The sequence below is a fragment of the Berghia stephanieae genome, chromosome 13 (assembly GCF_034508935.2).
Source record: "Berghia stephanieae isolate SIO BIC M18660-M18661 chromosome 13, UCSD_Bste_1.3, whole genome shotgun sequence".
In the NCBI taxonomy this organism is placed as follows: Eukaryota; Metazoa; Mollusca; class Gastropoda; order Nudibranchia; family Aeolidiidae; genus Berghia; species Berghia stephanieae.
The window spans coordinates 2,537,314-2,561,531 of record NC_088372.1 but is presented as its reverse complement, the minus strand read 5'-3'; the positions used below and the strand labels follow the sequence as shown (position 1 = coordinate 2,561,531).

At 37.0% G+C, this 24,218-nt stretch overlaps 1 protein-coding gene across 1 annotated transcript; it reads left to right on the top strand.

Annotated features, from left to right (window-relative positions):
- Positions 1–474: 474 nt before the first annotated feature.
- Positions 475–23,552, top strand: LOC144958768 (uncharacterized). Its single transcript, XM_078890954.1, has 6 exons — positions 475–658; positions 14,457–14,550; positions 20,028–20,192; positions 20,930–21,021; positions 21,740–21,890; positions 22,683–23,552. Exons 2-6 carry the CDS (start codon positions 14,502–14,504, stop codon positions 23,453–23,455), a joined length of 1,230 nt encoding a protein of 409 aa, XP_078747080.1. The 5' UTR covers positions 475–658; positions 14,457–14,501; the 3' UTR covers positions 23,456–23,552.
- Positions 23,553–24,218: the final 666 nt, after the last annotated feature.

Sequence of the window (24,218 nt, the reverse complement as noted above, 5' to 3'; positions counted from 1 at the left end):
CTTCAACAGTCGTAACGTCACTTCCCTCGTAGTGACGCATGGTAACTTAGTAACTGGCTCTAAACTATCGTAACATTGGCGGACGCCCTTATGAAATACTTCTCCGACGAGCATAACAGCGTATCCAGAGGGGAAAAAAAACATTATAAATCTGATCATGTTTTGACTTTTACACATTCTGATCATAAGACAAATGAAAAGTTCTAGCCAGCATGTAGAATAAAACAGTACAGATTTTCTATGTTTAGAACCACGATGGCCCCCGTTGCTGGAAACGTGACATCAGACTATTGAATTCAATTGCTACTCCATCGTAAGAACATAAATACGGAGAAAATCTCAACTGTCAATATGACGCAGAAAGACTGCATACCATTATTTATATCTGAGCAAACCACGTGATGTCCCATCCATCACATCACACAGTAAATTTTCACATAGGAATAAATTTTAAGTGTAGGCAAATTATGACTCAACACCGATTGTGTCAAGTAAGTAGACTCTTCATAACAATAAAACTTTGGCTTACTTTTGTATTCGTGTTGTGGTGAGACAGGAGACAGATGAAATATTGATGACGATCGTCATCTAGGTTGTTCTGGTTTCTATCATTGTGCGCTCGTTCTCATTTCTACCATTGTACTTTGATTCACACAGAGTAAGTAGAACAATGATAAAATATTTGTCTGAAATGTGTGAAAATATTATCATTATTATTATTATTATTATTATTATTATTATTATTATTATTATTATTATTATTATTATTATTATCATTATCATTATTATTATTATTATTATTATTATTATTATTATTATTATTATTATTATTATTATTATTATTATTATTATTATTATTATTATTATTATTATCATCATTTTAAATATTAGATGTGCTATTATTAACTATTATTATTTTTATCATTATCAATTTTATTACAATCATCATCATCATCATCATCATCATTAGGATCATTAAACCTATCAGTATCACTCGTCCCCTTCAATCTTTACGCTTTATGCATTCATTCCCATCTTGAGATTATGTCACAATCCGACGTGCGCTTGTCTTGCAGGTCTGATAACCCAATTTATTATGGCCTCGTTGTTGTAATGGAAATCTATTTTTTTAAATGACCGAAAATATGCTCCATTACAATAATGTTAAATTAGGCCCATAATTGGGTCTCAATGTGAGACCTGCATATATGGACACGTTGTCACAATCACATATGTAAACATCCGGTTCAAAACAATGTTATATAATGTGAAGTCGACGTTTGTAATTGAATTTTTAAGCTAAAATTGTGAAATATTATTTGCTTAAATGACATAAGACTTGCCGTTTGTCGTCATTTGTTGGTCAGTGACAGGCCATGAGTTTACGAAGGCAACGGTCTGTTAGATCAGGCTGATGTTCTTCGCGATAGACTAGCGTCTTAACCAAAGGGTAGCGATTAATCGGAATAAACTCCGGTTACATGGGCTAAATGACTCTGAGGGACTTTGAATGAATTCATTATTGAATAAGGTGGGCATTGATTATAAAAGTTCAAAGAGATTAAATTTTCCGTTTTGAAAATTTGTCAGTGCATGATATAAATTGTCAGAAGGTGAACATTTTGGATTTTATTATTTTGCATTTTCTGAAAGAATATGCTCCCCAGAGCATTTTAAACTTTATTTGAAGTAAATTTGGTGATTTTTCATGAAGTTATGGTCAGGTGTATGGGTAAGGTATCCAACAACTTTTTCTTAAATGTCATAGTTTTTCAACTCGACTAGCTGTAAAAAAATTAAGAAGTGGAATTAAGCTTTGATATTTCCCGAAGATGTACAAAAAGGGTTGATTTATTCATTTCTGACAATAAAAATTTACCTTCTAACTAAAATTTGCAATATCTCAGTTCGAACCTGTTCACCATCCGTCTGATTATGTCATACACTGTAACAAATATCAGATTAAGGATCAAGGGAGCAGGTACTGGAGTAAGATAATATTATTAACAAGTGAAAACAAAAAGGATAGTTTGGACATTTTAATACCTTTATTCTTGACACGAGCCTCTCTGGTGTAATGGTTGCGCGTCGGACCGGTAATCAGAGGGTCTGACTAGATAGCTCAGTCGTTTTTGCGACCGCTCGCTGTTCTCTCTCTCTCTCTCTCTCTCTCTCTCTCTCTCTCTCTCTCCCTCTCTCTCTCTCTCTCTATCTATCTATCTATCTATCTATCTCTCTCTCTCTCTATCCCCGATGACGAGAGACGCGTGCGCACAACCAACATGACGTTCTCTCTCTAATAACTGCCGGTGACGTCACAGACTATAGGTGACGTCCAATCAAGGGACGCTACTCTTTCGCTAATCTCATTCCCTTTATGATAAGTAAGTAAGTATATTGTCAAAAATTCTGAAATCTAGGACTTAGCGGAGTCTTCCTCAAGTCCCAGGTTTGAGAATGAATGTTTTGCAAAGATCAGAAACCTAAAAATGACGTCAAAATATAGGTCTTAATGGGCGCCAGTGCTAGGCCATCGCTAACCAATAGCCTTACACTAGGACCAACAATGACTTATCTTTTGAAGCCATTGTTTAGGTTTGTGAAACGTCTAATAAGTTGTCGTTATATTGGTGGTGATGGTGATAGCCGCTGATTGGTGGAGTGAGTATGCTTTTTTTCTGATTAGATTAAGTTTGCTCCAGACCAGTGATCTATCAGGTTTGTAAAATTTCAGTGACACACCAAATAGTCGACATGATGTCAATGGAAGACTTACAATGTTTAACCACTGAATCGTTAAGATTTTTTTATTTAATGGTGGACTTGACCGATAAAGTAGTTTACATGTTATTGTGACATTTGGATGTATTGAACAGTGGGCTGGGCCGATAAAATTGTTTACATGATAATGTGACATTTGCGTGTGCCTGGTATAGACTGGGAAAAAAACACATTTTTTTATATTGCTCACTTCAAATACAGATATATCAAAACAACCAACGCCCAAAAGATTTATACCTTAATCTTGCTTAAGAGATTTTGGATTGTATTGGAGGTTCTCTTAGTTTATCAACACAGTAGAAACCTGGTATTGGAGTTGACTTTTAGAGTGTTGACTATATACGGATTTCTCTGTATCATTCAGCTTAAAAATTGTTAATTTTTAAAAAAATTGGTCAAAATGAAAATAATCTGTTTTGCCAGTGTACTGCACCTATGATAATTACCAAAAGTGCTGATGAAATAACAAAACTGCACCTTTAGAAATGCCCATTGACATTATCCATTACTCTACTCATCACGCAAAATCCCTCGTTTATTGCATTTTGATTTTGATTTTCTGCCATCCTCACCAGTTCTAATCTATTGCCGTGAATGCTCTTTTGATAAGTGAAAGGTAAGTAGATATAATTGGATGAATCAACGAAGGAATTTTGATAAAAAGCAACGATAATATACTACTTATAAAGGGTTCATAAACACACACACACAAACACAAAAACACAAGTCGCATCATGCATTCCCTCATCAGGGCAAGTTTCAGCTTTTTTTAATCTTACTCATTAGCAGGGACTTTTTTAGTCCTAGTGTTTTTATGATGTTTGCATTGCTTTCTTTGTTTGTCCACGGGATGCGTAAGATTTTTCTATAGCATTTCATTTCGAAGGCGGTTATTCTCTTTTCTGATTCTTTGGTTATAGACCATGTCTCGCATCCATATATTGCAGTAGGAAAAATACAGGATGTTAGGATCTTCATTTTCAGTCTGACAGAGGAAGACCACAAAGAAGATGGCAACAGGACATACAGGAATGGCTCAACAACGGCGTGACGGAATGTGGCAGATGGGCACAAGACAGAGACTTCTTCCGAAGGACTGTGTGGGAGGCTACGTCCAAGTAGATATGCCACAGAGAGAGAGCCTTACAAGTTAGCTGTTAGGTTGCCTTTTTATTGATAAGACTCTGCTAGGCACTCGTATACATCCGTGTCGAGTAGGGCATTGCATGTAAAGCAGCTTATCAAAGGACACAATGTCCTTTGCGATCAATGTAACCCCTTCTATCACTAACCAACACTCGCCGAGGACACTGGGCCATATTATACATTCAGCTGACACAATTGATATGAGACGTGTAACGATTGCACAATGTTGTTTGTTAACAAACAAAAAAATTCAAGAATGTCTGCCCAGATTGAAATTTGTAGCACGACTAACCCAAACACACAATGAATTGAATTGAAATTAATTATGATTAACAACTATTTATATTTTGTTATAAAAACGTGTAAAGACCTGAGCTTATATAACAGTGCAACGCATACCATATGTTGTAGTGGTCGTAGGAATGGTGTTGGTTGTAGTACTATTGGTGGTTCGGATGAAAGGCAGGCCTTTCATAATTTCAAATTTCATGGACATTTTACGGATAAAACCTCAAATTTTAGGAACAATATATTGTGCAATAATAATAATGTCTTAAAAGACAATCAAACATCTGATATCAAGAGAATTAATATGGTTAGAATAGTGCTGGAGGTTATTATAAGTAATATATTATATGTATTTACTAATCTGCTTGCAACAAAAGGGATATCCTCACTCACTGATTTAATAATATTATATTACTTGGATAATTCATCAAGATAACAGGACAACTGGTGAGAATGACTGACCACAAAAAAAAGATATTTTTCTCCAACCATTGTGTGAGAGAGAATAGCTAACCAATTTACAAATTATATGGTTTCTTGATTGCTGATGATCTGGTGGTGGGGGTGGTTGTAGTAGTGGTTGTAGGGGTGATGGTGTGGAGGTGGTGAAGGTTGTGGCATTGGTGGTAGGGAAGATGAGGTGGTAACAGAAGTAGTTGTAGTATTAGTTGTGGTAGGGATGATGATGTGGTGGTGGTAATTGTATTAGTTGTGGTAGGGATGATGAGATGCTGATATCTGGTGTAGTAGAAGTGGTAGGGATGATGATGTGGTGGTAGCTGTTGTAGTAGTGTTGATAGGGAGGATGATGTGGCTGGAGTTGTTGTAGTCGTGATAGTGGGGATGATGATGTGGTGGTAGTTGTAGTATTAATAGGTGGGATGATAATGTGGTGGGGGTAGTTGTAGTAGTGGTTTTAGGGATAATGATGTGGTGGTAGCTGTTGTAGTGGTGGTAGGGATGATTATGTGAAAGTAGTATAATGGTAGATTTTTTTTTAATTTCCGGGACAAAAAGTAAACTTCCGTATTTTCCGGGACAACCATTATTTTTTTTCAAATTTCCGGGACAAATCCGGAAATTCCGGGATGGTAGTTATGGCTGTGACGTCGCGTGCTGAGTGTGTAATGCACAATGCGATATGCTGGCTTTGTCTTTTTATTAAGCACACGCAGTGGGAATTGTCATTTCATTTCTGGAATTGAACAAGACAAGACGCACTAAACGCAACACCAGTGAAAACTCTCTTCGTAATTTTGTAAAAGATGACCGATAAAAGGACATTCAATTGTGTCACTCTCGACTATTGACAGAGTTCACATTAACGGCTATGTGGTCAAGTGGTATGACACTCGCTTTCGGATCGGAAGGTCCTGGGTTCGAGTCTCGCTCGGCGCATAGCTGAGTCCTTGGAAAAGGCTCTTTACTCACATTCTCTCACCGTACTCAGGTGTAAAATGAGTACCTCGCCGTTAACAGCGTTGGCTCTGTCCGTAAAAAAATTGTAATATCGCCTTACAGGCGACATGTCTCGTTTTACATGTTATGTGTTGCTGTTGGTCAGGGACCCCGTGTAAAGCGCTTTGAGCACATTTAGTTGATATTGCCCAATATAAAAGCTCAATTATTATTATTATTATTATTATTACTATTATTATTATTATTATTATTATTATTATTATTATTATTATTATTATTATTATTATTATTATTATTATTAAATAACGGAGAGTTATCATTATAATATGACTTTTATCAAGACCACCCACATGTACCTCCCCTATATCCTTTGTAAAATACTCAACACGGAAAACGCGAAAACACGGAAATCTCAAAGGCCCGGTCCCGACTTGTTCGAGATTTCCGTGCTTTAGTTTATTGAATACAACTCACGATTTGTTTTCTTTCGTGGGCAAAGACTTGTCCTATGGCGTCCTTTTTTTGCCAGTGTCAGGCTATTATAAGTTTACGATGGCTGCTCTTCGCGTCAGACTATAGATTGTTTGAAGCTGACGTCATTCAGGTCTTAGTTATTGTTTTTTTTTTTTTTTGCCATCCGCGGTTATGAGTAATGCTCACTGAACTGTATTAACCCGACTATAAACGTTTAAGGACACACACACAGTTTTGTGTGTTGGTCCGTTATACTTCCGGATGGCAATGTTGTGAGCTTCTTAGCCAAGCGCATGCTATCTATAGTTAACGATGACAACGCTTCAAGACGGTGTGTCATATTAATATGCTTTGTGGCTTTCTCAACTATTAAAACAGCTGAACACATAACAACAACCATCAATGCATTTCTACACATAACCTTGCTTTATTATAACAAGTAAGTCAAGTACTTTAACCCTCTTCTCATCATCATCATCGTCATTGCCTTATTCACCCTGGGTCAGGGTATAGGCCACAGACAAACAGTTTCCATCCTTCTCTATCATCATCATCATCATTGCCTTTTTCACCCTGGGTCAGGGTATAGGCCACAGACAAACAGTTTCCATCCTTCTCTATCATCATCATCATCATTGCCTTTTCCACCCTGGGTCAGGGTATAGGCCACAGACAAACAGTTTCCATTCTTCTCTATCATCATCATCATCATTGCCTTTTTCACGCTGGGTCAGGGTATAGGCCACAGACAAACAGTTTCCATCCTTCTCTATCATCATCATCATCATTGCCTTTTTCACCCTGGGTCAGGGTATAGGCCACAGACAAACAGTTTCCATCCTTCTCTATCATCATCACCATTGCCTTTTTCACCCTGGGCCAGGGTATAGGCCACAGACAAACAGTTTCCATCCTTCTCTATCATCATCACCATTGCCTTTTTCACCCTGGGCCAGGGTATAGGCCACAGACAAACAGTTTCCATCCTTCTCTATCATCATCACCATTGCCTTTTTCACCCTGGGCCAGGGTATAGGCCACAGACAAACAGTTTCCATCCTTCTCTATCATCATCATCACCATTGCCTTTTTTACCCTGGGCCAGGGTATATGCCACAGACAAACAGTTTCCATCCTTCTCTATCATCATCATCATCATTGCCTTTTTCACCCTGGGTCAGGGTATAGGCCACAGACAAACAGTTTCCATCCTTCTCTATCCTGAGCTATCTTTTTAATCTCATTCCAGGTCTTACCACTTCTCTGTTTATCAACTTCTTTAATTCTTCTCACCAACTATAGGAAAATCGTCACATTCGTTACAATGCAACCAACATTTCTCATATCTAATTTCTTTTGCACATCATAAAATTTAAAGAAAATAAACAATGTGTGTTGTAGAGCAGAGCATGTTTTTAGCAATGACTATGAAAAATGTTTTTTTTTCTCTTTTTGAGGAAAATTTTTGTCTAAGATCAAAGCCCTATCTCCAATGAGTAAAAATGTCTTTTAATTTTGAAAATCCAATCATAAATAAACAAGTTATGCAGTTTCAAAGGTGTCATTTATTTGGATGACTCGCAAAGAGGAAAAAAACGCGAAAATATGGGACGCTTTTTCGGCATTTTTTTTTCGACCTTTGGTGTATCATGCGTAATAAGTGTATTAAAAGATTGAAACTTGAAGAGCAAATTAGGATGGTGTTTTGTAAAAATACGGGAAAAGTACTCGTCATATTCATATGAAATTTTACAACCAAAAAGAAGAAATGTTCATGTATTACCTTGTCAGCGACAAAACCTCCACGCCCGGTAGTTTTAGAAATATTTTACTCCAAAGAGTAAAAATCTATTTTTAACGGTCTTCTGGTAATTGCACGAATTTTGTCGCTCGACATAATCTAAAATGACCTTTTTTTCTAACTGTGTGCCAACTTTCAGTCATATTCATCGATAAACAGCGTCGTAATTAATTTTTAAAAATAGCATATACGAAACGGCTTCGTCCCATATTTTGACGCGAATTCGGGCACTTCTTGAGCGAAAAAGAGGCCCAAAGATTTGTGCGGGATAGTCATTGCTAATGTTTTGCTATAGAAATCATTTATCGCAAGAACATACTGCTGTTGTATTTAAGTGATAAAAAATATATTTTTGTGTTAATTGGGTGTGAAGTTTTGGGGAAAATCCTGAAAATGGCTGGTGAGGAGAGAGATAATCAATCGATGTTTGAAGATAGAGTTTTCTGGCTAAAATCTTTTTTTTAAATTGTATTTTTCTCTGTGTATGAAAACGTGTCGTGTTATTCATATGAAATTGTGGTGTGCAACCAGCTGCATAATATTATGCACTTTTATGCTGTCCCGGGCTGTCCAACTGTGAATCAATATTAACTCACTCAAACCTCATACCGACGATATCCGTAATTTACCCTGGTTACTCAGCGCGTAAACTTATGGTCTGACACTGACCAAAAAATGTCGTCAAAATGCCAGTCTTTTGCCACAAAAGAAAACAAATCGTGAGTTGTTTTCAATAGTTCAACCAATGAAATAACTTGTTTCCTTGAGCTCTACTAACAACTCACTAGGCGGCAATTAATGACGTCAAACTGCCAGTCCTTTTGGATTTCAGTATCAGGCTATAGATAGAATGCGCTTGGCCAAGGAGTTCACAACATTGCCATCCGGAATTATAACGGACCAACACACAAACTCTGTGTAACCATGAACTTTTATAGTCTGGTTAATACAGTTTAGTGAGAACAACTCACAAACGCGGATGGCAAAAATAATAACAAAGGTCTGAGTGACGTCATCTGCATACTATCTATAACTTTACAATGGCTACGTTTTAATATTACGCGCTTGGCTAAGAAGCTCGCAACATTGACATGCCTCAGTATAACGGACCAACACACAAAACTATGTGTAACGTTAAACGTTTATAGTCTGGTTAATATTGTATAGTGAGAATTATTCATAGGCGAGAATGGCAAAAAGCAATAACAAAACCCCAAGTGACGTCAACTTCACACTATCTATACGTAGTACCTGGATATTGATGATATGGGTTTAAATATAATATAACCGATTTCTACCCGCCATATCAATTGTACAAATACGCAAATTTATGTTTAAACTTTAAAGTTTATATTATTCTGTTGGAGAGAATTTGGTGAGAAGTAATCACACAACTGAAGATAGAAAGATACGACATCCTGGGCCAAATTTTAGTTATAGATAGTATGCGCTTGGATAAGAGGCTCACAACATTGCCATCCGGAAGTATAACAGACCAACACACAAAACTGTATGTATCGATAAACGTTTATAGTCAGATTAATTAAGTTTAGTGAGAATTATCGTAAACGCGGATGGCAAAAAACAATAACTAAGACATAAGTGACGTCAACTTTGATCTATCTGTATTAGAAATAAACTTTATAGGTAGTTCGAAGATGACGTCACTCAGGTCTTTGTTATTGTTTTTTGCCATCCGCGTTTATGAGTAATGCTCACTGAACTGTATTAACCTGACTATAAACATTCATGGATACACACAGTTTTGTGTGTTGGTCCGTTATACTTCCGGATGGCAATGTTATGAGCTTCTTAGCCAAGCGCATACTATCTATAGTAGGAACGAAATTGACCTCACTCAGCTCTTTGTTATTATTTTTTAGACAATAGCTAACTTGATGATTACTTGCGACTATGTGGTCTAGTGGTATGACACTCGCTTTCGGATCGGAAGGTCCTGGGTTCGAGCCTCGCTCGACGCATGGTTTAGTCCTTGGAAAAGACTCTTTACTCACATTCTCTCACCGTACTCAGGTGCAAAATGAGTACCTGGCCGTTAACAGCGTTGTCTTTGTCCGAAAAATTGTAATATCGCCTAACAGGCGTCATGTCTCGTCCTACATGTTAAATGTTGCTGTTGACCAAGGACCCCTTGTAAAGCGCTTTGAGCACGTTAAGTGGATATTGCGCTATATAAAAGCTCAATATTATAAGCTCAATATTTACTTCTCAATGAATTCTATCAACATTCTATAGATAGAATGCGCTTGGCCAAGAAGTTCATAACATTGTCATCCGGAAGTATCACGGACCAACACACAAAACTGTGTGCATCCATGGACGTTTATAGTCGGTTTAATACAGTTCAGTGAGCATTACTCACAAACGCGGATGGCAAAATACAATAACAAAGGCCTGTGTGACGTCATCTTCGATCTATCTATAAGCGTTCAAGGCGGCTACACATCGTACTGTGTGTTTTGGTACGTTATATAGATAGTATGCAGATGACGTCACTCAGGTCTTTGTTATTTTTTTTTGCCATCCGCGTTTATGAGTACTTCTCACTAAACTGTATTAACCAGACTATAAACGTGCATGATTACACACAGTTTTGTGTGTTGGTCCGTTATACTTCCGGATGGCAATGTTGTGAACTTCTTAGCCAAGCGCATACTATCTATAGACAGCTGCCACTTCAAACTGTCGCCACCAAAACAACCAATCACTTTAGGTAAGCACTTCAAGTACAGCTCTCCTTTTTCATGCACCTGTCTGGTGCATCAGAACTTAACCCGTGAGAAAAAAATATTGTTTGACTCATCTTCTTAAGAGGTTCCACTTAGATCAGTTGTTAGAACACTCGCTTTACACGCAAGAAACTTTTTTTTTTTGTATATAGTGTTTATATTTCGAAATAGCTCTATTTAGTAACACGTCCCACCCTTGTTAACAAAGAGCGGTTAACGATCTGTTATTGATGCTATGAGTTTAAGAAAAATACCCTCGTATTCTGTCTGCCTGGCGAATATTGCTTTGAAACCCGCCTGAGTCTCTCAACTGAAGTTCTAAAATTAATAACAAAGAGCGGATTGAGATCAACTTCATTCTATCTATAGATAGTATGCGCTTGGCTAAAAAGCACATAACATTGCCATCCGGAAGTATAACGGACCAACACGAAAAACTGTGTGTATTCATGAATGTTTATAGTCAGGTTAATACAATTCAGTGAGCATGACTCATAATAGCGGATGGCAAAAAACAAAAACAAAGACCTGAGTGACGTCATCTTCATTCTATCTATAGCAGTGTATTCGTGATTGTATCAAGTTTGCCACAAAATTGTAAAATAAACAAAATAAAATTCCATTTATTTATCCCATAGGGGTAAATTTGAATCTAGGGTCTATTCCAAGGGAAGACTGAAATAACTCAGGCGTTAGCCGTAGTGCAGTGCCGCAAATTGAGCTAGGGCGAGATGGTGACTTGCTCAAGGTCACAGAGAACAGCGGCGGGTGGTCGAACTCGGTACCTTGCGGGTACGAAGCAAGGACCGTACCACTGAGCCACGCTGCCCACCCCCCACCCCCGCCCCTCCATTATTATTTTTTAAAGGAATACTAGCCAACAACAACACAAACAATGAATACATATACACATTAATGTATATTTCCAATGTGTTATTTTGTTGTTGTTGTTGTTGTTGTTGTTGTTGTTGTTGTTGTTATCGCCTGAAGAATAGGTTTGAGCCAGAACTACTACAACTACTACTACTACTACTACTACTACTACAACTACTACTACTACTACTACTACTACCACTACTGCTACTACTACTACTACTACTACTACTACTACTACTACTACTTACTACTACTACTACTACTACCACTACTGCTACTACTACTACTACTACTACTACTACTACTACTACTACTACTACTACTACTACTACTCACTACTGCTACTACTACTACTACTACTACTACTACTACTACTACTACTATACTACTACTACTACTACTTACTACTCACTACTACTACTACTACTACTACTATACTACTACTACTACACTACTATACTTACTACCTACTACTACTACTACTACTACTACTCCACTACCACTACTACTACTACTACTACTACTACTACTACTACTACTACTACTACTACTACTACTACTACTACTACTTCTACTACTACTACTACTACTACTAGAGAGGTGGGCCTTTGGCCTACCAACCTCCGCTGCACGTCCAACTCGCCTTGAGCATGCATTCACGTAAAATATAAAGATTTTTTTTAAAAACCTACCTCTGTTTCAAAAACTAGCATCTTTCAACTTTCTAAGAAACATTTTGATTTTTCAGAACTTTAGTTCGTTAAAAAATACCGGCCAATCTGACCCGTTGAGTCGAATGAAAACGAAATTTTGTTGTTTACACGGTTCAAAGGAAATGCCGTAAATAAGCTTTCATGGACTTCCTGTGTTGTTTTTACAGTGTCACGTGACCGTTTTGAGAAATTTGTCATCTGCTACAAATAATTAGACCGGTAGGGGGTAGATATTTTCGTTGGAGCAGAGAAAAAGTGAGTATTATTTCTTGGACTTGTAGAGAGGCCTAGGGTCCACCAGCAGTCAAGTTTATTGAATAAAAGAAAAAAAAGGCCTTTTTACTGCACTAATGCACCAAATTGCATACCTATCTATGGACACTTTGTTCCGTATCTTTTTCCCAATAAACTTTTTTAAAAACCTGGGGCCAGGGTTGCTAGTTTGGCCTCCTGGTGGCCAAATTTGAGAAATTTGGCCTTTTCCCAAGCCATTTGGCCTCCCAAAATTTGGTTTGGCCACTTGGCCTCCTGTAACCAACTTTTTGGCTTCCTCTGACTTTCCCCGTCATATCGTTTTACTCTGGTACCGGTAAAACTTATTTTATTTGGCAATCTAAATATCTAAATGCAACACGTGCTAACGCCACAGATTGCATTTGCTAATGCTTCTATATATACGAATTTTCCTTATCCTATCTAAATTGTTTAACAAATCTAAAGAGTTTTCGCGAGGCTAAGGTGGGTTTGGTGGTATTTGGGCTCCTGCCGAGGAATCTGGCCTCTTGCTATAGCTAGTTTGGTCTCTTACTCAAAAATGATCTGGCAACCCTGCCTGGCTAGGCGGTACCTTGATAACAGAAACGGGACCCACACGATTTCGCGAGGAATTAATCATGAAAACAATTAGGATATAATTTCAACACAACTTTTGAAATTCATCAAGGATTGTCCATTACCGAATGTTTTTTGATAGAAAACAAATGCATCTTCAAATCTAAACTGCTTTTGACGGTAAGCGGTAAGTTTTTTATTTATTTTTCGGTCCAAACGAATGATTTATCCTGGTATAGAAGCTAAGTATTGGTAACACCGGCGCAGCTCTCTACTACTACTACTACTACTACTACTACTACTACTACTACTACTACTACTACTACTACTACTAAACTCCTACCATTACTAATACTACTACTATTACAGCTAATACCACTAATACCATTATCACTACTTCTATTACATTTTTTTAAAAGTTCTTTTTTTAAGCTTTTACCTACATTTTAGTATATATAATTATATTATAAAGTCTTCCTCTTGCAGCAGGCTACTATTCACATCACATTCGGATCAATAGAGCCCAAAGCACCTGTCACCTGGATCGTACCCAGAACTATGTTCACACACACACACACACACACACACACACACACACACACATATATATTTCGTCTCTACCCATTGTTGGGCACGTAAGACCGTTGTCAGCATTATAAATGGAAACAATTAAATAATAATATCAATTTTTATTATCGATCTGAATAAACATCTTAACTACGCCACTACCACATTATCTCATTCATCTGTAGTGTTTCATTCATCCTGTTTTGTTGATAAAGGGGAAACCCGAAACTTTATTTTGATCTATTTTTTGTAATTAAATTGAAGCTTACATTCAATTTCACATTATTTTTTTATAAATTCAATGAACACCATGGAAAGTGAAAATCACGGAAGAAAAGTAAAAATATAACAGTACACTTTGAGTACATTAAGTGGATATAGCGCTATATAAAAGCTCAAGACAAGACACCTGTCAAAGACATTAATTGCTGAAGAAAGTAGTAGTAGTAGTAGTAGTAGTAGTAGTAGTAGTTGTAGTAGTAGTAGTAGTAGTAGTAGTAGTAGTAGTAGTAGTAGTAGTAGTAGTAGTAGTAGTAGTAGTAGTAGAGACAACCCTTCTTAACGGACAGGTACTGATTATACACCGGGGTACTGTGAGAGAATGTGTGTAAGGTGCCTTTTCCAAGAACTCAAGCAAATATGCGCCACTCCAGCGGGTCTCGAACCCTGGACCTTCCGTTCCGAAAGCGAGATACATACAGCTAGACCATATAGTCATCATCATCAACGCCACCGGGATATTACAATTAATTGTTTTGTGGTGATATTGTCATGATGTGGTGTAAATAAAATTTCATTTTCTTTTTGTAGGAAAGAAATTTGAATACACCAGGCAGGCAAAGCAAAAGGTGAACGATGTTGAGGTGTTGGCTGATTGTGTTGTCATTCATGGTGTACCTGGCAGGTAAGGGATTGAATCGCGGTGGTTATGATGACAGAATATGAAATAAACAACTTGAAAGTCAAATTTGAATGCTGTTTGGCATGTGCTTAAAACGAGGTCAACGCATCACCTTTTTAGAAAGCATGTAGAAATTAAATGTGATGTTTTAGCTGACATGATTTAAATTTGACTAATAGTATAAAGTCAAAATTTACTTTTAAACGCAATTGCAGTAGATTACATATCTGATTAAGTTTCATATAGAGTTCTTAAAAAGTTGGTATTGCTTGTGACCTTTGACGTCATAAAACACAGCACAATACTAAGACTCGACACGAAACTTTAAAGCTCATATTTAATGGTTATAAAATGTTTTATTATGAGAAAAAAGCATAGATTTTCCTTTTGAACTCAAATCTTGGAGTAAATGTATTCCATTTTGCTGATATTGAGGTTTATTGGTTTTGGTGTCATTTGTCACAAGCAACACGGCATGCGTGAACACGTGGAAGTTTGTTTCGTTTAATGGCGATTCGCAATTTTGATCCACTCTTCTTACCAGCCTTTGATGTGCAGCACTTTAATTCGCCTTTCCAGCGTGGCTCCATGCAGAAAAGGTAAGTTGAACTTTGGTGTCATCGCTATTTTACATTGTCACAAGCAACACTTGATATTGGATATTACAAAGTGCCACCAAAAAATTATGTTTTCATCTGTTATTCTATTTACAAATATGATATTATGACATCTCATCTGAGACTGTGATTTTGACACAATTAATCATTTCCTTTTAATTCTAATTTTTTTTTTCAGGGTTGTATGAATAAAGAAAAAGACAAAAGTCAAGCTTTTGACGAATCCAGATAATTTGAAGGGTTGTCAAGAAATGATTTGTTTTACTATTAAGACACTAAATTACTACAAACAAGCAGATTTGAGCAGTAGGGTGATGTTATCGTCTGGTTACATGAATTCATTACCATGGCTGATATTTATCTAGTGTTTGTGTGACTTCTGGTACTTTTTGTGACCATTTGTGACCATTGGTTAAAATGTCACAGGTGACACTTAAGTTTGAAGTTTCTAATGTATTTCTGTTTTCATGTTCTTCAAAGCTTGAAATCTCATTGAATTCCATTTTAACAGACTGTATTACATTTGTTCAGTTGCTATTCTTGATTTATTGAGGCAAAATTGCGGCCTCTTATTCTTTAGTCTCAAGATGATCAAACCTCTGATGTTAGTTCAGAGTTCAAGGGAGACGGAGAAGTACTTTCAAGCAATCAAAACACGTCATGTAAATGATGTATAGTTTGTTTTCGTGGATTAGAAAGAATGATTGTGTTTTTAACTACAAAATCACGATTTCAATTTACTGTTAATAGGGTTGTATTGACATTGGACTCTATAATTAATTTTGAGCATCCATAAATATCACAGCTGCTAAATAATTGTCAATTTCTAAAGTCACGATGCGACTGAACTTCAAGGCTATTATCTCCCAGTTATGCTTTACTAGTAAATATAATGTACGAAATAATGATTGGGTATTTAAAAAAATAATACGCCGATCACCTGTTTTCCCTATCTCTATTAATTTAAAAGAACAAAGCTCGATCATGACAATCACCCTATTAAATCACGTAATCCCTATGACATGTCCACCTGATGCTATCCTGATATCATACCACCATTTAAACCCCTACCCATCCTGTCCAACAAACAACAAAGATCTTTTGATTTTTTTAAAGAAAAAGCAAAAGCTAAACAAACAAAAACAAACAAACAAACAAACAAAAAACAACAGAACTAAAAAAAAAATCGAGCATTTATATAGCGCAATATCCAGTAAACGCGGTCGGTGTCCTTTGCAAAGCCAGCAGCAATAACTAACAAGTAGGGCGGAACAGGGTGCCTGTAAAGAGATATTATTATTTTCCCAACAGAGACAGTGCTGTTAACGGCCTGATACTCATTTTACTCCTGGGTACGGCTAGATAATGTGGTTTAAGAGTCTTTTCCAAGGACTCAGTTATGCGCCGCTCAGATTCCAATATAAGTTTTTCACAAGTCGAAGGTCTTTACTGTCTATACCGATCTTTTCTAAGATTTTGAATAGCGTATCGTGCTGTACTGAATCAAAAGCTTTGGAATAATCAATGAAGCATAGATAAAGTGATTTTTGTTTTTCGATTGACCGTTGCATTAATGTTTTCAATGTAAAGATTGCATTTACGGTACCCTTTTCTTTAACAAAACCAAACTGCTCGACACTTATCTCTGGAGAGATCTTGCTCCTCATTCTTTTCATAAGTATTCTTAACAGAATTGTTGTGGCCTGGCTCATTGTGCTGATTGTTCTGTGTTGGTCACAGTCAATAGTACTTTGTTTTTTTGGGTATCGTAAGGAATCCCGATTGTCTTAAGACATTAGGCAATTCACCCTTTTAATTTATAAGACATTAAAGGCTTTTGTCAGAATGTCTATTCCCAGATCGTCGAGGGCGTCAATCAATTCTATTGAGAAGCTATCTTGGCCTACCGCTTTCCCCCTTTTCATCTCTTTACAAGCAGCTTCTACTTCTTCTCGCATAATGACCAATGAAAATAACGAGAAGCAGTGTCGTGAATCATCATCATCGACATTGCCGCCGTCGTTATCATCATCATCATCATCATCATCATCATCATCATCATCATCATCATCATCATCATCATCATCATCATCATCATCATCATTATCGTAGTCATCATCATCATCATCATCATCATCATCATCATCATCATCATCATCATCATTATCGTAGTCATCATCATCATCATCATCATCATCATCATCATCATCATCATCATCATCATCATCATCATCATCACATCATCATCATCACACTCATTGCCATCTTCTTCTTAATATAAGACACTATATTTATAATATGGTTATCTGCTGTCCCAGCAAATATATCGTATCGTTCTATCTGTCTGTCTGTGTGTCTGTATGTATGTATATATGTATGTATGTATGTATGTATATGTATGTATGTATGTATGTATGTATGTATGTATGTATGTATGTATGTATGTATGTATGTATGCATGTATGTATGTATGTATGTATGAATGTAGGCATGCATATGTGTTTGTATGTACGCTCATTTCTTTTGTATACATGTGTAGAAACAATGTGCAAGCGTGTATGTTCGTGTATGGCTGTGTCTGTATTTGTAAATGTGTTGATGTTCATACCATGAACCAAACTGAGCATTGTTTACCTCACATGAATTGCCTTTAATTTGGACAATAAAGATTATTATTATTATTATTATTATTATTATTATTATTATTATTATTATTATTATTATTATTATTATTATTATTATTATTATTATTATTATTATTATTATTATTATTATTATTATTATTATTATAATCTGGGGACCCGTGTTCACCGTAGAGATTTCTTTATCCAAGCTCGTCCCTCTTTTGTCATCCGCGTATAGATTTTTTATGTATACTGCCCAAAGTACCAAAATTTTGTTGTTGTCGATAAGTATATTACCGTTTGCGTCTTTTACGCATTTTCTTGCCACGGCTGGGCGTTTTCCATTTAGATCTTGTATTGACTGGTAGAATTGTCTGGTGTTAGATTGTTTTAGTCTTTCAATTCTGTGACATTCATGTTCAATATAATCTTCCTTTGCTCTCTTACACTCACGTTTTATAATCTTATTAGCTTCTTGATATTCATTGCTGTTGCGTTCTAGTTTTCGTCTTTCATTCATCAGTTTCAAGATCTTGTCATCCATCCACTTATGTTTTGGTTCGTGTTTTTTTTCAAAGATGGAATAGATTCTCTTGCAGATTCTGTGATGCAGTTCGATACTTGATTCCAGTACTCATCTGTGTTTATATCTGAGGTCAAGTTTTCACTTTTTTCTTTCACCCATTCTTTGTAATCATTTTTTATTTGATGGTTAATTCTCAATAGACCTAATTGCAGTTTTGGTTCCACTTTCTTTTTCTTTATTTGTTTAAGTTTTATTTTTAGCGTGGCCTTGACAGGTCTGTGGTCACTATTACAATCTGCGCTTGGAATAGTTGTTGCGTTGCGTACGATATTTCTGAATCGATGTTGGACCAGAATAAAGTCTATCAGATTTCTATAAAGGCCACCTGGGCTTATCCATGTCCACTTCTTTCTATCGTGGTTTTTAAACCATGTATTGACAATAGTAAGGTCGACACCAGTCGACAAGTCTTTCCCCTCTATCATTTTTGGTACCTAGTCCGTGGGGGCCAACGATATTTTCAACTCTCTCGTTACCAACCTTTGCATTGAAATCACCAATTATTAAACGAATTTCATCAGATTTACATTGTTTTAATGCTTGTTCCATATCTTGATAGAATGTCTCAATTGTGTTTTCGTCCCTGTCTGATGCCGGGGCATATATTTGAATAATATTAACATTAAACGGGTTTCCTTTCAACTTTACTAAAATAACTCTTTCTGAGATTGCAACATGATCTAACTAGCACTTTGATGTTGATTTGTCTAAAAGAATTCCAACTCCTTTTTCATGATATATACATATATATTACAAGGGGTCCCTGAACAACAGCAACACTTGACATGTACAATGGGACATGACTCCTGTGGGCAATATTACAATCTTTTTCGGACAAAGACAACGCTGTTAACGGCCAGGTACTCATTTTATACATGAGTACGGTGAGAGTATGTGAGTAAAGAGCCTTTTCCAAAGACTCAACTATGCGCCGAGCGAGGTTTGAACCTAGGACCACACAGCCGGTCGAACACTTTTTAGACACTTGTTTTGAGATTTGAATGGATTCTTGTTATGGGCCTTGATCTTTATTGTACAGAAGTCTGGGAGTAACATAAATAAAATTCATTATGATTATTATGGGGGGCGAAGTGGTCTAGTAGTTAAGATACTGCACTGTGATCCGGAAAGTCCCCAGTTTGAGCCCCGCTTCATGCCCTTTCGTTTTTTTTTCTTTGGGCAAGAATATTTACCTCCAATTTGCTCACTTGACAACATGGATAATTTCTGTTGACATGAGACATCCTGTTTGATAGATAATCCTACATGGAATGCCTAGGCGACGGGATCTTATGGTGCCATTGCGAAAGGGCGTAATTAAAAAAAAATATTATCATTATTATATTAATCGCCGCCTTACTAACCATAGGAAAATGGTCACATTTGTTATGATGAAATCAACAATTTTTTTCATCCTGATTTCTTTTGTGCATGATACCAACTATAGAAAAGTTATTGCTACAGCTAAAACAAACATAACACTGTGTTGTAAAGCTAATTTTCTGACCATTATCATGTATAGAATGCACTTGACCTTTTCTGTTTGAGTAAGGAAAATCTATTTTTGGGTTAGGTGGGTGTGATGTATTGGGGGAGAAATATCTGAAAATGACTGGAAAGGAGAGAGTTTATAATTTTTTTCCTCTCATTCAGGAGCCAAGGAATGCCCGGACGATTCATGGGAGAAATACAATGATGAACACTGCATCAAAGTGTATGAAGAAAGGATGTCGTGGGAAGAGGCAAGAAAGACTTGCCAAACGGAGGGCTCAGATCTAGTCCAAATTGAAGACTCAGAGTTGAATGAGTTTGTTAGAGGTAAGAAATATTACATTGTGGATGTGGGCTATCATTTGATTTTTATTGTTTGTTTATCTTCTTCTTCTTCTTCTTCTTCTTCTTCTTCTTCTTCTTCTTCTTCTTCTTCTTCTTCTTCTTCTTCTTCTTCTTCTGCTTCTTCTTCTTCTTCTTCTTCTTCTTCTTCTTCTTCTTCTTCTTCTTCTTCTTCTTCTTCTTCTTCTTCTTCTTCTTCTTCTTCTTCTTCTTCTTCTTTTCTTCTTCTTCTTCTTCTTTCTTCTTCTTCTTCTTCTTCTTCTTCTTCTTCTTCTTCTTCTTCTTCTTCTTCTTCTTCTTCTTCTTCTTCTTCTTCTTCTTCTTCTTCTTCTTCTTCTTCTTCTTCTTCTCCCCCATCTCCTCTTCCCCTTTGAGATATTTTTACATATCCACTAAAGTGCTCAAAGGGCTTTACAAAGGGTCTCTAACCAGCAGCTATTAGTAACATGTAGAACAAGGCAAGACGCCAGTTAGGCGATACTGCAATTTTTTTCCGAAAAAAAAGAACGGCCAGTTATTCATTTTACACCTGAGTACCAAGAGAAAATATGGATAAAGCGTCCTTTCCGAGGACTCAACTATGCGCCGAGCAAATCTCGAACTCAAGACTTTCGATCGATTAAGATACCCACAAGACCACATAGCCACACATAGGATCAGTTTAATACGAAATAATGCTCTTTGAAAACAATTAGTCAGAAGTCACCCTATTTTATTTTCAGCTCTTCTCCCGGTTAAGAAGGATCGATACTGGATAGGTATTTCCGATCACGAGAAGTCTGGCTTACTTTTGTCTGTCAGTGGTAAAAGGTTGGTAAGTTGACAATTGATTATAAAAAAAGGTTGGTAAGTTGAAAATTGATTATAATAAATGCTGATAAGTTGAAAATTGATTATAAAAGGGTTGGTAAGTTAGCAATTGATTGTAAGAAGGGCTGATAAGTTGACAATTGATTATAAAAAAGGCTGGTAAGTTGACAATTGAGTATAAAAAAGGCTGGTAAGTTGACAATTGATTATAAAAAATGCTGCTAGATTTTTGTTTTAATATCAAAGTAGTGGTAGCAGTCGGGGAAGTCGATCCGTATAAAAGCAACAAAACAAAGATATCATACTTCTCTCATTCTTTATGCAGTTAGAGGGTTGTTGTGAGAAAGAGGGTTGATACAAAAACTCCTAACAGGCAACTGGTACTGTATTAGACGGAAATGTGGTTCCATTATATGTCCTGTGGGGGAGGGGGAGGGTGCGGAGAGGAATAAACGATACATTTTTAAATTCCCTTTATTCATAATTATGGGGATATTTGTCTTTAGGGTCTGCTCCAAGGGCAGGCTTAAATAACCCAGGCGTCAGCCGCAGTGCAGCGCCGCAAAGTGAGCTAGGGCGATGTGACTTGCTCAAGGCCTTACAGCACAGCGGTGGGTGATCGAACTCGGCCCCATTTGGGTACGAAACAAAGACCCCTACTGCTGAGCCACGCTGTCAAAACCGCCATGTATACAATAAATCAATTGATTATTTTATTTCAGGATTCATACACGAATTGGAGGAAGAGAGAACCGAAAATGAGGCCAAATATTAAAAACTGTGTTGAGATCATTGCGAATCGACACGGGAGGTGGAAGGTCAAGCCCTGCTTCAGGAAAAGGGGTTTTGTATGTCAAAAAGGGGCTGTTCAAAGTAAGCAGGAAATCCTAATAGTATGGTTAAGTTGGTAGAACACTCGATTCACAAGGAAAGGGACTGAGATCCATCCCGAGTGAAGTAAAATGTTTTGTATTTTTCTGACCCTCATCTGGTAGTTTGTAAACAGAAGGTCTGAGGTTCGATCCCCAGTCGAAATGGACTGAATTTTGGCATGGTTTCTTTTCTTGTATTTTTCTTTTTTTTTTTTTTTGCTTTGTCCGGAGCATTTCACACACACACACACACACACACACACACACACACACACACACTTGTTCAGTTCTTTATCTGGTAGTTTGTATGTTTGTTTTGTTTTGTTTTGCATTTGTTTTGTTTTTTTGTTTTTTTTTTGTTGTTTTTTTTTTTTTGGAGCGGTGGGTTGGTCCCAAGCGGTGGCTTACCAGAGGAATGTCCTGTATAGTGGTGTTGAGTCCTTATACGGACACCAGGTTGGATGGCCATTCAGTTCATGTATGGCTATATGCGGCTATGTGGTCTTGCGGTATGTCACTCGCTTTCGGATCGAAAGGCAGTGGGTTCGAGCCTCGCTAGGGGCATAGTTGAGTTCTTGAAAAAAGCTGTTCACTCACATTCTCTCACCGTACCTGGGGTGTAAAATGAGTATATGGCCGTTAACAGAGTTGTCTCTGTCCGAGAAAAAAATGTAAAATCGCCTAACAGGCACCTCTTGTAAAGTGAGTGGAGAACGTTTAGTGGATATTGCGCTATATAAAAGCTCAGATTTAAGCTCAAGTTTAAATATTTTCATATAAATTTGTATTTCAGTGAAAAAATGGGACGATCTGAAAGTGACATGGGGAAAACCAGGAGTTCCAGGATTTTTCAACTCCATGCCCCGAACTTCCCAAGATGCTCTTGCCCAAGGATTCAAGAAAGTCAGTGACTGCGACGTGCACGGCAAGTGGAGAGGATCTCGTTACGTAGAAAATGACGATTTCTTACTAGTCTTATTGTATGACGTCAGCGGTTACATCGCAGGCGTTCAAAATGTGGTGACGTCAGAAATTGAACAAGAGACCGGATATCCGACTTCGCAAATGAAGCCGCCATTTGTCAGAGACGATGAGGGCAATTTCGTCCTGTCGGTTTACTTCGTAGACCCTGGTATGATTTGCACGACTGGTCGAAATTCAACAACGTTTGAGAGTCACGGTACGGGTACACATCTTTATATCCAAAACGGAAATGATCCTGAGACGGACATTATTTCAATCCCTAGGGTAGAAACCGGCTTGGTTGGAACGAAATGGTTCAAGGGGCAGTGTTTTCCAACGATGGGGCAGCACTACTGGTACGACGCACGTGAGGATATGGACTGCGATAACACATTTCCTGTTTTTCTCATTTACAACGGCGGGCAACTTAATGTCTTTGGTTGGTTTATGCTGATAGATATCCAGTCTAAACGAGCAGAACACCCACCCAAATTAATTTACAACAAATTCATCAAACCGGTTCCTAAGTGTTTCTACGACTACGAGAGACTGACAACTTTGCACATTTATTTGACCAGCAACATCATGGCAAATAGGTGTTAGTGAAAAGCGTGGATTTGGAAATGAAATAATTTTATTCAATCCATTACATAATTGTCTTATTATAAAAACGGAAATTGTGAATAAAATCACTTAAAGATAACCAGTATAATGGCCATGTCTATTTTTTATATATCTTGTCAAACAAAGGCTCCCTCAATGAAAGTAGAAATTATATATTTGTTTGTTCTTTATTTTGTTTTGTTTTTTTTTTTTTGGAGGGGGGGGGGCGGGGGGTTGGGGGGTATTCAATTAAGACAACGTGTAAATATATGCAGGTCTGATATCCAAACCCACTTATCGGATATTGTTATAATGGACAATATTTTGCGTCATTTTCTTTATTATTTGAAAAATATAAACAAGATGTTTCATCATCGTGGAAATGTAAAAAAAAAAGAATTCTGAATAAAATTATGATGATTCATTAAAATAGAAAAATGGACATTAGATATTCATAAACAAAAATACAATAAAAACAAAATGATTGTTTTTCAGAAACATGCAAAAAGACTAAAAAGAAAGAAATCGTTTTATTTCAAATGAAAACGACATGTTTTGTATGTAAAAACTTCGTCACGACTTGACAACAAGAGATGGATATCAATTACACATCGTGCTGGTAAGCATAATTAACTCGGGAAATAGAAAAACCGGCTATGTGCTCTTGTGGTATGACACTCGCTTTCGGATCGGAAGGTCCTGGATTCGAGCCTCGCGCTCGGCGCATAGTTGAGTCCTTGGAAAAGGCTCTTTACTCACTTTA